The sequence below is a fragment of the Crocodylus siamensis genome, chromosome 3 (genome assembly GCF_052110815.1).
Source record: "Crocodylus siamensis isolate JL-2025a chromosome 3, ASM5211081v1, whole genome shotgun sequence".
Classification (NCBI taxonomy): domain Eukaryota; kingdom Metazoa; phylum Chordata; order Crocodylia; family Crocodylidae; genus Crocodylus; species Crocodylus siamensis.
In genome coordinates, this window is record NC_143397.1 from 166,311,269 (window position 1) to 166,325,612 (window position 14,344).

The following is a 14,344-nucleotide window of genomic DNA, read 5'->3' on the forward strand; positions in this document are numbered from 1 at the left end:
TTGGAATCACTAAGGTTCTTATTTACTTATACATAGGTCCACATTAAAAATGTACACATTATGTTTTACCATGTGACTTTTTTTTTTTTTTACAGAGATACCCTCAACCTAGAGGCCAGAAGAAAAAGAAAGTTGTGAAGTATGGAATGGGTGGCATGATTGTCGTCTTGCTGATTTGTATTGTCTGGTTCCCGCTACTCTTCATGTCTTTAATCAAATCTGTTGCAGGCGTCGTCAACAAGCCTCTTGATATATCAATCACAATAACCCTAGGAGGTTATCAGGTAAAAAAATAACTTAATTCTTTGTGCTATATTCTTTCTTTTATTAAGCATATAGGAATTGGTGAGTGAAATCTGTTAGCTGAGTCACAGAGGTCAGCCTAGGTGATGATAATGATCCCTTCTGGGTTAAAAAATTAAGTATCTTATAAATGATTTATGATTAAACTGTAAAATGCCATCATTGCTTCCACATGACAAATATCTGACCTGATACTGCATTATAGTAAATGTCTGGATAGACCACTAGCACCTGTATAGCTATTCTTCACTCTCTCAGGGGCTAAAAACAGATATTGGATTTCTCCCTGGACAGAGCTTTTTATCCTGGGATCCTAGAGAGGTACAAGCCCATTACTATACTTTAAGTACCTGTGAAGTATTCAGGATAAGATATAACTTTTTCCTGGAAAATTGGAGCTAATATGAGTTAATTGCCATTCCAGCTGAGTGTATAAATGAGTGACCCAATCAGACCTGGGATAAACTGGACATCTGTTTTTACCTAGGGAGTGAAAGAAAGTAAACAAAGTTGAATCAGATTTTTAGGTGGTCATTCCATGTTTATCCAATTTATTTTGCAAGGGATTCCATGTGTGCTTCTGTGCTAGCCAGTCAACCTCATAGCTGAATCAAAATCAATCGCAACATAGCTTGTAGGGATGCCATGAGGAACATTCAGAGATGCCACTTTGGTTTTGGCCTTTTGAAGAGCAGGTATTCATAGTAGCTTTTGAAGTTTTAAAACTGTTTTCAGTTTAAGATCCTCTTTGGGTACATGTAGCACTTAGACAAAGGAACAAAAAACCTTCAGAAATACCAATATACTTAAGAAATTCAGCAGCAGTGACAAGGATACACTTCTCTGAAGGAGTGAGTCCAATTACGATTGTACACAGTGAGGAAGGATATACACAGTAATCTCAGTTAACTCTGCCAGGCTATGCTTACATGGGAAACTTGCCGTTGCACTGCCAAGCAGCACTGCTCTCAAATACATCATTACTGAAAGCCGTTGACTTACCAAAAAGGTATGGCTGCATTTCTGTCTGCTCAGCCCACTGTGGATAGGTGCTTATCCAAAAGAAATTTCAAACAATGAAGTCTCACATGCTACCCGATGAGGTTGTGGAAAAATAAGGCTGTTTTTGAAACAAAACCTTGGAAATGTTTTGATTCAGGGAGGTTTGCAGTCCCACAAAGTAGAACATTTAAAGAAATTGAAAAGAAATTCAGAACTTGAATAGCTCATGCGTGTTTCTCCCTTGTTCTGGATCATGCTGTCTTCCCACTGCTAACAGGCCGATGTTGCCTTAGACTGCACTCCACAGAATGTGATATTATTTGTGTAGAGATAGAAGTGTATAAATTTAACAAGTCTGCATTTTATTCTTTCCCAGCCTATTTTTACAATGAGTGCTCAGCAGAACCAGCTCAAGGATATGGGTGACAGTGATTTCAACGAGCTTCTAAAATATTATTCGGGTAATACTGTAAGTGAAATATAGAGTGCTTCATCTTTTCAGAGTGCATGTGTATGTTTGTTTCCGGTACAGGCAGTCCTCAGACTTATGATGCTATAGGTTCCTGAAAACCATGTCTTAAGTCAAAACATTGTAACTCGGAACCAATTTTTCCATAGGAACAATATAATAAATGGGGGATTGGTTCCTTTACCATGCTCAACACAGCTGCCTCCAGCTGGTAAGTCTGTTGTAGTTGCAGGGGTGTGGGGGGGAGGGTACAGATCAGTGCCCCTGCAGCAAGGGAGGGATTGGGGCTAGGGCTGGGACAGGGGGCTGTCCAGCCGGGGGGGGGGGGGGGGGGAAGGGGGCGCGGCGCAGTACAGCACAGTGCAGGAAGGCATGAGCAGCTCCTGCCACTGCACTGCCAGTTTGGGATCTGCTCACCTGGCAGCTCGTCTGGTGGCTCTTGTGGCTGCTCCCACCGCCAGACTGGGAGGGCATGGTGGGGGGCATATTCCTTCAGATCTGCTCAGGGCGGGTGGGGACGGGGCTGTGGCTGCGCCGGGCTGTGTTCCAGGTGGGCAGATGAAGGTGCTGGGAGCAGGGGCTATGCCCTCCTGCCGCTCATCCAGCCAGGGCGGGTGGAGCCACTGTGTTGCCTGAGGACAAGCAGCATGCAGCAGCCAGAGCCACCCCGACCTCCCCGCACCTCCCAGATGAGCCACAGCTTCGCCCCATCCTGCCCTGGCTGGGCAAGTGGCAATGGCAGGGCACTGGGGGGAAATGTGCCCCCAGATTAGGGGGCAGAGCAGACACTGTGGGGGGGCTGCAGCCACCCTAAAATTTGCTGTAGCCCCTGCTACCCACCCGGAGCGCAGCCCCAGCCCCACGCACCCCATGCAGATCCAGGGGCATATACCCACCCATACCTTGCTGCTGCTCACCCAGTTGGGGTGGGGTGGGGTGGGGTGGGGCTGGGAAGCATGGGGTGGCCAGGGCAGCTCTGACAGCTGCGAGCTGCTTGTCTGGAGGCTGTACAGTGGCTCCGCCCCTCCCTGGCTGGGCAAGAGGGCATAACCCCTGCTCCCAGCGCCTTCCACCACCAGCCTGGAGCGCAGCCCAGTGCAGGCCCAGGCCCGCTCACCCCACGCAAATCCAGGGGCACATGCCCACCCAGACCGGCGGTGCACAGTGGCAGGAGCAACCCCACCCCCACCCACTGGGCAGCCTCTGTCCCAGCCCCCACCCCTCCCTCACTGCAGAGATGTTGATCTGCCCCTCCACATCCTACCACAACAGACTTACCAGCTGGAGGCAGCTGTGTCCAGCATCTTAAAGTTGGAATCTCAAAACAGTGTCTTAATTTACAAAGGCTGTAAGTGCCATTTGTCCTAACTCAAACAGTCATAAGTCAAGGATTCTCTGCATATCAATCATCTGAGACATTTTGCTAATTTCATTTGGGTGGCAGAAATTGCTTAACAGTGCTGTCTTTACTCAGCTGATTAGTTCCGTTGCATTTGGATAAGGACTTCCTTCTCAAGTAAGAATATGAATGGTCAGAACTGAGGAGTCTGTTGTTCAGGCCCGGTCTTCAATGTTTTGGTGACAGAAGTTGCTTTTTGTCACCAGAGATTTACTCTTATTTCCCTGGGTAATATTCTGGTTCTTGATTCTCCTCCAGATCTGTGTGAGATCAGAAATATTCCATTCTTCTCCCTGTTCCTTTACAGTCTTATCCTTATGCTTTTTTGGCTGCTGGTTTAAATCCACTTTTGTCCCACTGCTCTATCATCGCTCAGGCCTCTTGTCTTCACATTTTCATGTCTTCCTCTGTTTCAGACATTTTAGCAGGGGTTTTCCCGTTGGTTGTAACCCCTGTTGTTTCCAGATCCAGCCATTTCTTTCCCAGATGATCCCCCTTTGCCATCCCAGCATGTTTGTGTCACCTTCAATTCATTCAAATCAATATACAAATTTAGTGTAAGCCAGCAAACCCCAATCTTCCTTTCACCTAAATAGTCTTTGCCCCATCCCCACCTCCCGCCCCCATGTAACAAAAGCTGAACTGACATGTAGCCACTGGCTCAAGGCCAGATAGACAAGTTTTCATGTCTGACATAGCAGTGTTGGCAGCCTGTAAGCCTTGGCTTTGTTCCAAAGGTGCACTGGGTTTTTAGTGGACACAAGCTTCTGCAGTGAGGATATGCAACTTGGTAAAAGCAGCCAAATATCTGTGTGCTCACTGATGCAATCCCTTTAGTAAGTCTACATCAGGGGCAGGCAAAATATGGCCTGCGGGCCAGAACCAGCCTACCAGGCCATTCTGTCCGGCCTGTGGGGCCCCTAAAAATTTAGAAAATTAATACTTACCTGCCCCTGATTGCCTGTCAAAAATAACAGGAGCCAGGGGCAGTAGGACCCAGAAGGAGCCAGCAGCAGAACTAAACAGCCACACCAGCAAGTCTGGCACTGCCCTTGCCTTCCCCCCACCCTTGCACCCTGAGCCCCAGCTGGAAGCCTCTGCCTAGCAGGGGCTTCTGGAGGCTTTTGACCTGGGACTGTTCCTGTCTCCCCACACCAAGAGAAATACAGATAAGATGTGGGTGGGGAGGCAGGGGTGGACCATGTGAAATCACCTCAGTCTTCAGAGCTAACCAGGCTAGTTCCTGTGGTCCCGGCACTGCAGCTGGGAACAATGTGGTGCTGGCCAGCTGCTGGGTGGGCAGACAGGGAGGGAGTGGGGAAGGGGCAGCAGGCCAGGGGAAGGGGCAGCGAGCAGGCAAACAGAGCACAGCAACAGCCAGGTGGGAGTCCAGGGCCCACACCAGTGGCCCAGAACAGGACAGCAGGAGCACAGGGCACTGGCTAGCAGGGGCTCTATGGAGCTGTGCTGGCATCCTCCTCTCCCTGCTTGAGCAGTGCAGCCTGGCTCCATAGAGCCCCTGGCAGCCCAGACCCCACAATCCTGCCGTCCCGCTCTGGGCCGTGCTGGCACTGGCCCTGGTACACTGGCATGGGCCCCAAGCTCCTGCGCAGCTGTCGCTGCGCTCTGCATGCCAGCTCACTACCCTTTCCCCCGCCTGCCGCAGCCATTTCCCCACTCCCTCCCCCACCCCACTCCAGCTTCATGCGGTTCCCAGCTGCAGCACCAGGACTGCAGGAGTAGCTGGGATGTGGTGCTGGAGTGGAGGTGGGGAGGAGGGTGGGCTGAATGAGGAAGTGGCAGGAGAAGGGCAGCATTGGCAGACAGGGGGGCCAGTGGCAGCGAGCGGGAACACAGGGCCTGCATCAGTGCCCCAGGGCCAGGAGTGGCAGGAGCGCAGAGCCTAGGCTTGCAAGAGTTCTGGTGGAGGCTCTGTCTGCCATGGGGGGGGGCAAGCTGTGGGCAAACACTCTCCCTCCACACAAGCCACAACCCTCCCCAGTCACCCTCCCCCTGCACACTCACAGCCACCCACAAAACCCATACCCACCCACCCCTGTACACATGCACCATACCTATCCACCCCCCCACAAATCACACACACTCGCACCCTCCCCCACACCCTACATACCCACAAACCCATACCCACCCTGCCACCCACCCCCTCCAACAATATACAAGAGTAAGACTTCATTTTATACTATTATACTATCACCTCTACGTACACTATACAAACATATGTAAATCAAGACAAAAATATATTTTTTAATGAAATTAATGAATGTTGCAATACATGTTTGATTTTTAGAATCTAATTTGGTATTTTTCTGGTTCCATGATGGCAAACCCCCTTGCTGAAAGTAGTAATTCCGGGGGGGCAAGGGGAGGGACTTCTGGTGGCAAAGGTCAGGGGCTACTGGTCAGGACTTCTGGTCCCAAGATGGCAACCAGGAGGCAGGGCACCTGTCAAGGGGCAGGGTTACCCATGCAGCCCTTGGTGGCTTGCCAAAACTTGGTAAGTGGCCCTCCATCCAAAATAATTGCCTGCCCCTGCTCTACATGGTAGCAAAACCACTAAGTGTCAACATGGCTTCATCATTTGGCTCCATAGCATATGCAGAGTTACAGAAAATGTTATTAAGAAGAGAAGAGTGTTCAAGAGCAGTTGGTAAATGTCCTTGAGAAGCCAGTTTTCCAACAGAATACCCTGGATACAGAATACACTTTCAGTGAAGTGACACTCACTTTGCTTGTAGTGGATCAAACTATTAGTATTTTTTTTTAAATATAAAAGCCATCACCTATGCCCTGCCACTACAACAGCATTACATCCTATGCCAGCAGTAAAACAATTATTAGTTCCATACTTATTTCCTCCTTTGGTAATAGTATTGTGCATATACTTTTCTTTGCAGTATTCTACAGTTTCACTTTTAAAAAGGTTTTCTTACATAGATAAGGAGTTCTTTTCAGTAGAAATGGACAAATTAATTTGGATCCTCCAGTTCAGACACAGGTTAGGGCAGGGATGGGCAAATTATGACCTATAGACTGGATCCAGCCTGCCAACTGATTGGATCCAGCCCGTGGGTGAGTGCCCACCAGTTAATTGGATCCAGCCCACAGCTGCCCCTGCAGCACTCTGCATGGGGTCAGTCCCTGCCCATTCCCACCTGCGACAGCCTATGCCATGCTCCTGCCGACACCCCCAATGACCCTGCCCCAGCTCTGGCTCTGGCCACCATGTATAGCTTCCCAGCAGGGCTGCTCCCAGTGCAGCTGCAGCTGCCCAGGTACTGCTCGGCTCCCCCTGCCTTCAGCACCTCCTCCTCCTCCTCCTCTTCCCACCCCTGCTGCACTGCTTCAGCAGAAGCTGCAGCTGGGTGCCTCCTACCCCAGCACAAGGGGATCTAGCTCCCAGCCACCTTCCACCCACTTGGCCACCCATGGGTGGCTGCTCATTGAGCCAGGCAGGCAGAGTGGGTGAAAAGTGGTTTAGAGCCCCATGCACTGGGGCAGGAGTCACCCACTTACAGTCTCCCCCCCTGCCATGAATGGCACAGCAGGGGCAGGAGGAGAAGGAGCCACTGGAGGTGTGGGGAGCCAAGTAGCACCTGGGTGACTGCAGCCACACAAGAAGCATCCCTGCCAGGAAGCTGTGTGCACTGGCCAGGGCCAGGGCCAGGACCAGGTCTAAGGCCAGGGTCAGGATGGTTGGCCAGATGCAGGCAGAAGCATGATGCCGGCTGCTCCAAGCAGAGCTCAGCATCCTGCAGAGCACCACAGAGCAGCCATGAGCTGGTTGCAGGGAGGTGGACTGCAGCTGCACCTGCACTACCCTGGTGAGCTCTGCTACATGAGCCCTCTGCCCCTTACCCCCAGCTAGGGTTGCCAACCCTTCCAGACTGGCCAGGAGTCTACTGGAATCAGCATCAATCTCCCAGTGACTATTGAAAGCAATCCAGGAGATTAATATTGTGAATGGGTTGAACAGTACAATTAATGACATTACATCATGTTGGGGGAAAAAAATCTCCCAGAATAGCTTCAGTCAGAGTTGGCAACTCTACCCCCGGCCGGCTCCTGGGACCTAGCACTATGTCACCCCCTACACATGCGCACACACCACACCTCCTCCAACACTCCCACATACACCTCTCCCCACACAGTACACAACTGTTAGACTTTACTTTGAGCTATGCTGCAATTGCCTCCATATACGCTGCTCAAGAAAACATAAATCACGAGAAAACATTTTTATTAAATAAAATTGAAATATGTTATAGTAGATGTCTGATTTTTAGTTTATGATTTGTTTTTATATAATTTGTTAAAATTATCTTTCTGAAAGTTTTTATGTATATGGCCCATGATAGCTCATCACAACTCAAATGGCCCCTTGGGTCTGGGGGATTTTTAGTCCTAGCTAACTGAAACAATAATTGCCCACGGGGGGATGTTTGGTCCTAGCTAACTGAAACATTATTTGTCACAGAAATTAACTACAAGTAATTAACTACAAGTTGTGGTAGCTGCTATTTCTGTCTGGAGTCTCAGTGAAGTAGCAGTTTGCAAGGTAAAGCAGGAGGATGTGATACTCCTCAACTGTATCTGCCTCTCCTAGCCATCTGCCAATTCTGCTATCTCAGTTTACCTCTAGGTCAACAAGGTCTATACCAGATTTGCCTGATTCATTATTTTAAGCCCATTCTTGTATACTTTTCCACCCGACTAAGCATGTTCGTATATGTGGAGAGGGGTGTTAGTTGGTTACTTATGTTTTTTAAACAATTTCTACCAGCAATAGATTCATAGTTCCCAAGGTATCCATAGTTCTGGGCTCATAGTCTGATTGGTATGAACTGTTACCTGTTTATGAATGTTGATTTTTCCCTTCTTTCTTTCACTGCATTTACAGGGAGCTTTGCAGTTTCTAGAAAACTATGGAAAAGAAGATATAACTATAGCAGACCTAGAAGGAAATTCAAACTCTTTGTGGACCATCAGCCCTCCCAGCAGAGAAAAAATGATAACGGATCTCCGGGATTTTTCAGCTAAATTTGCTGTTGTTCTTTCATGGAGTATTCAGAGGTAAATTAGCATGACCACAATGATCCTGGGAGATTATTTGTTTGTTAGTGTAGGCCTGGTGGGATAGTAAAAGTGTACGGCATTTCAGTCTTTGGCTCGCTTGTTTAATTTCCTATCCAATTTGCTCATTCTACGAATGACTGCTAAAAGTAAACAGAGGGGAGATTGGAAGGGACTGCTTTTTGTCATTTAACTGTAACCTCTCATACCAACTGAAAACAGCATTAATAAATAATAAATTTTAAAGGCAAGCTTACCCTAGATCTCCTCAGTCAGAAAACTGGCCAAGCACCTCCAAGGTGCAAAAGAAGAATTAAAATATAGACCTTCCAAAGTTCAACATGAGCAAGTTCAGTAAGTACCTGGGGAAAGTGGGGGGAAGGGAGAAATAAGTCTGAAAATAGGTCTGAGCTTTTCTACCCACAAAATAAATTTATCATGCTTATTGTATAACGAATTCTATTGTGCAGCCTGTTTAAAGGACATGGCTTCGCTTGTGACTTGGCTGACTTGGCTGCTTTGACCTCTAAGGATGCCTGTATACACCATGGGGATTTAATTCAGTTTAGTTCTCCCTAATGTGAAACAATGGGTTTTTAAAAACACCACTTCAATTTAAACCAAACTAAACCCCACAAGGGTGGGGGCCTGATCCTTACCTGTCTTTCTGGCAGTGGGACAGGGGGTGAGCTGCCGGCTGGCTGAGTGGTCCCCGAGCTGGGGGGGGCAGTGCTTCCCTCCTCGGCAGTGGCAGTGCCCTCCAGGCAGCACCCACCTGCTGGTACCTGTTCCGAGCAGTCCTGGGGGCACCACAGGTGCGGAGGGAAGCACTGGACCCCACACAGGCTGGCTCCAAGGAGGAAGAAAAAAGATCAAGCTCGCCGCTTTTTTCTTCTCTAGTGGAGGCTGCCTGCACAGGCTGCCGCTGGGTGGCACAGCCCCTGAGCTGCACAGGGCCTGGTGCTTCCTTCCGCAGCTAGGAAGCATCAGGGTAGCAAACTAAAACACCTCGGAGGTGTTTTATCTTGCTGGGTACCAAAATCATTTAAAATGCAATACATTGCTGAGAGCGTAAACAGCAATGCCATTAAAGCATTAAGTGCTGAGAGTGTAAGCAGCAACACCATTAAAGCAATGCAAAAGGGCATTTAGGCCACTTTAAAGGCCAATTTTGTGGTATGCACAAAGGCCCTAAGTGCCAAACTTAAGATGGTTTGAAGGGGACTGATGTTCAAACGCTACTCAGCATCTGTAAATAAGGTTGCCTAAATATGTTCTCAATGGGAATCCAGAGAGTGATAAATATGAGTTTTTTAAAATTGAGGTTGAAGCTTTCAGAGAGGCTTAAGAGAGAAAAAATTATGTACAACTGGTAGACTAATAATACCTTCTGAAGACAGCATTCTCATTAACATGTATTTGAATTAAAGGCCTTGAAGGAGAAAACCTCTAAAAAGTAATTAGTCCTTTAACAGAAGTTTTACAACCTCATGATGCAGTGGTCAGTCCTTCTCTTCTGTAAACAATTTAGTAGTAAAGCACAAGATGCTACACAGTTTTTTGTTAGATGCCTGCACATTGACAGCCACCCTGAAGTAAACTGCTCCCAATCATTATCTTGTGGCTTGTGTCCATGTACTCTAGGGCTAATACATTTGGTCTCTGCATGCAGTTTTCTCTGCTAAGCTTTGCTGTGGGTTGGGAGTCTTTTGTGAGTGCTGTGCTTCAGAATACACAGATCTGTTCAACTGAATATTCTGTTATTTTCTAAACCCAAACTGGGACCTGGGACTTCTATGGACCAAATCAAAGGCTAATGCAGCAGTGTTGTGAATAGCAGAAGTGTTGCAGTGGCATGCCTACTGGCTACTTAAGGAATATGCCCTTCATAGTAACATCAAGTCCCAATGTGCGCAGGTCTTATAGATGGACATAACGGTGTCCATCTTTTCACAGCTACTGTAATGAGAGTCATTTACATAAGTCAGAAGCAAAAATAGAACTCGAAGTATGTCAGCATCTTCAGTATCGGTGTGTGGGTTTGTTTAAACCCTTCATTTTTTTTAAACCCTTCATATTTTAGTGGAATTATAATTGTCTTTTAGGTAGGCCTGCAATTCATTTTTAACACCTTTGTGCTAATCGTGCAGTCATGGTCAGGAGTAGTAGGTTTGCAATACTCTAGTATCAAACTATGAGCTACTGTTGGCAAGCCCTTTGTGTATCAAATGCAAATATGCAGCTTGCTAAAACAGGAGTTTCATTTTTGAGTGGTCTGACATTGTGCCTCAGTTCCTGAGTGCTAAACTTGAGACACCTCAAATAAACAAGGAATTTTGAAAATTTAGATAGGAGTCTAAGTGGGGAAAATCCTAGCCTTAGGTTTTAAAGATAACATTGCTTATTTACCAGATTAATAGTACCTGTTTCAGACAATGTCTTCATTAATATGTGCCTTTAAAACATGGAAAGCCATCATCTATTAGGAGAGAGCAGTGTCAGACCACTACAAGTAACCCTAGGTAAGCATGCCGGTCAGTGAGTCAGGTACCTTGACAGGATAGAATAGCAAGGACAGAAAATGTGCAAGTGGATTTGCTAACCAATTTCTGGGTCAGCACAACGAAGAAAACCCTATGTTGTTTTGTGCTCAGATTCATTACGTGTCTTCTCTTTTACCTTAGAAACCTCAGCCTTGGTGCAAAATCAGAAATAGCATCAGATAAGCTGTCCATTTATTTGCCAGAGGCAACCAGAGAAAAAATTGCCGCCATGATGTCTCGAGAGTTAGTGGAAAATGTGTAAGTAATTTTCTTCATTTAATTATGTAACCATTTCAACTGGTTCATGTAACATCATACTTGAATACTCTATGTGTGAACATTAATAACTATTAAACAGAATAGTCTTGAACGTATCTTCTGCCATCCCTAAACTAATGACAGTTTATGCCAGGAAGAGCATGACAGGGAATGAACTACACTATGCATGCCTCATACATACCTTCTCTCACTAAAGTATCTGCTAATGGCACTGTGAGAGACTGAATGACCCATTGGTCTGACTCAGTGTGGCACTTCGCATGTTCTTAATATATAGTCTTCTAAAAGTGAAGCTTATTAAGCAGGTTTTGCTAAATCTATGCAAAGTAAATGTACACTATTGGCTTGAGCAAGCACATTAGCTAAAGTTCTGAGGAAAGGCCATTGCTGCAAAAGATCTGTAAGAATAGTTGTGCTGCACAGGCAAGTTTTTAGATGGTCCATCTGTCCCCTCTCGCAACTCTGTTTCCCTGACAGGAGGGATTGGTAGAGTCTTCTGCTGAAAATTTCTTGCAGTTTCCCAAAACTCAAAAACAGCCAGGCTGTACATCAATACATTTTTCTCAAAGGTAAATTAGTTTGGAACAGACTCACATTCTTTGACTGGGTCAGAACGTTTCACAGGCTACTGCCATGACCTGTTAAACTACCACCTAGTTCCTTTCTCAATGACTGGTAGGAAGTAAATTCAGTAGATTAGCAACAGCAGTCAGACTGTCTTCCAAGTTGCAGCTCAGTCAATTTTGGTGTGGTTGGATAGGTATAACTTGGAGGTGAATCTCATATTAAGTGCCCACCTGGGTTAGATTTCTCATTGGTTACTAGCATTAAAGAAAAATAGTAAAGGAAAATTGGTCTGAGGTGGGCAGCGTCTGTAGTAGTTTTGCCTTCTGTGTTTTTTCTGGCAATGAGAATTCACAGAGTGGTCAAGAAGTTCTCTCCATGTGAATACCAAAGAGTATTGCATAAGCAAAATTGTGGCATAAAGTAACTATAGTTCACAGGCCTAACAGAACAGGATTTTGAGTGGGAAGCAATGTCATTCCATCTCCAAACATCTTCAGAAGTTAACCTTCATTGTTGGACAGAAGTAGGATATTGCTTTTCCAAATACAGAGACATATACGTATATGCTGCAAAGACATGTGGCTGCATATAGGGTTCTATGGGTTTTAATTTAAAATGTTATTTTCTTGTTTTTTTAAATAAAATCTCTCCCTGCTCTCATGGTATGATGTGTGTCTCAAGAGAGGTATAGAGTTCAAGTTGATAATTGACCCAGTTCATAGCCACATAGCTGCTTCAGCAAGTAAGCTTATGCTACCTGTTGGCAAAGCTATTTAGCTGCTCAGAATATTATGTTTAGGTGGCTGGATTCTGATCTTCTCAACATTGTTTTTTTACTGGAGAATGCTCTTGATTTCTCTAAGCCACCACCCCCTTTGAACAGGACAGGATGGGGTAATTCTTTTGTCTCTGATAAAACTAAACTGTTTCTGGATACTGCAAAGCCATTTTCCAGCTTGGATGACTTTTCCCAAATGTACAGGAAAGTACTTCTTCAGCAGTTAGCTGAGATTGGAAAGGCTCAGATCATGCAAAAAGATTTCCAAAAACAATCCCAGAGAAAATCCTCACTTTCTGAATACTGTTCTGCTCTCAAGCATAAGCATTTCCATCAAATGTATTTTGCAGTGTTTTCCTTTGAAAGGAAAAAAAAAAAGAATAGATTTGAGTGCCAGTCCTTCTTATCTGTGAGCTTACATACATCAGCCTTCAGGGACTTTCTGGAGAGAGAGTTCCTTGTGAAAATACAGGTAGAAGGTCAAAAATCAAACTGTCAAAGACACTGGAATGCCAGTCCAAACGTATGCAAGATGCATCTAACCCAAGAAACACAGCAGTTACAGTAATTGGCTTTTCAGAGTGGAATTATGTGCTACAACTCCCCCAAGGAAGATTTCGAAGTGAAAGCTCTTAGGTATAACAAGGTAAAGTTATGGGTTTTTACACGTTTCCTGCAGGACCTTAGAAGACATATATCCATACTACATCAAGGCGCCTAGTGATTCTTTGGCAAAACCCATAAAGCAGCTACTGAAAGGTATGTAGACCAACTGGTGTATCTCTCTTACTAGCATGGCATATTTTTCCCATTGTTAAAACACATGAGGAAGTTTACTAAATGGCAAGACTCTGCCAAGGTCTTGTCACTCCCAAGTAATATGTCACTCCCAATTATGACATATCCATTGTGTCAATACAGAGGAGACACTGTACTCTAGCACTGGATTGTTATGAGTATTAGGTCATGCTTCAGACAATGACTAACTCGCAAAGTTCTGCTCTGTCACTGGAGCTTCTAAGTGGACAATAATCCACAGCATTAGCACAGAGTTAAAGGCTGGCTAGCAGCACTATCTACCCTTCTGAAGCAATGAGCATCCCTTCACCTAACTCCTTAGTTCTTGGTATTCAGAAATCCAAGTATGGCCCACCTCCAGCCTGGGCAATGCCACCTCTGGGCAATGGCCCAAGCAGACATCCTAGCATTCTGTTCCTGTTAGACGATGCAGAACAGTGTAGGGACAAGGTACAGGGACTCGGGCAGAGAAACTATCAGACCATGTTCTTGCTAGGGGAAAAATAGAGTGTAGAGCAAATGCAATGAATGCCTGCAGGTTTTACTTGGTCTGTGCTCAGCCCCATCACCTTTTCTCCACAAACTGCACCAGAATGGCCACATACTACCAACTCATTGATTGTACCGCTCACCAGAGACTAAGGATTCCATCAGATTGTCCCCTACCAATCTCTTGGTCATGTAGCACACTCTCAAGTGTACTATCAGAATAGTGCTAAAATCCCCTCTGCCAAGAACCAATTCATTTGCTCCTTCAGTGGCAAATGTCCACATAACTGTGCATGGGAATGATGCTCCATGTAGAAGCAAAAGAATCCTTCTGCATACCATGGCATAAGCTGTGGCTGCCTGTTGCTCTGGCTTCAGTTAATCCTGCATTGCCCAGTGCTGTTAAAGGCAGGTGGAGTGCATGTAGAGAATGAGGCAATATCAGCCTATGGAGCACAGCACACCCAAAAAGCAGAAGATCTGGGGTCCAGTTTCTCCCTCGCCTAAAACCTGTGTCTTCTGTTTTCCAAAAAGATGCTGTAACTGGGAGTCTATTTTTCCCAGACCCTTCTCCATTCCTCCTCTTGAACTAGCCTGTTGGGCAATTCTTAGGGGCCATGAGGAAG

General features: G+C 46.0%; 1 protein-coding gene across 3 annotated transcripts in view; it reads left to right on the forward strand.

Annotated features, from left to right (window-relative positions):
• The window catches only part of PIEZO2 (piezo type mechanosensitive ion channel component 2), a 503,985-nt gene that overhangs the window by 485,081 nt on the left and 4,560 nt on the right, over positions 1 to 14,344 (forward strand). For all 3 annotated transcript variants that reach the window (XM_090039669.1, XM_090039670.1, XM_090039671.1), the window contains 5 exons: positions 96 to 284; positions 1,682 to 1,774; positions 8,092 to 8,264; positions 10,949 to 11,065; positions 13,111 to 13,190. In XM_090039669.1, coding sequence (XP_089895795.1) covers positions 96 to 284; positions 1,682 to 1,774; positions 8,092 to 8,264; positions 10,949 to 11,065; positions 13,111 to 13,190 — 652 coding nt within the window. The remainder of the gene's footprint in view (positions 1 to 95; positions 285 to 1,681; positions 1,775 to 8,091; positions 8,265 to 10,948; positions 11,066 to 13,110; positions 13,191 to 14,344) is intronic.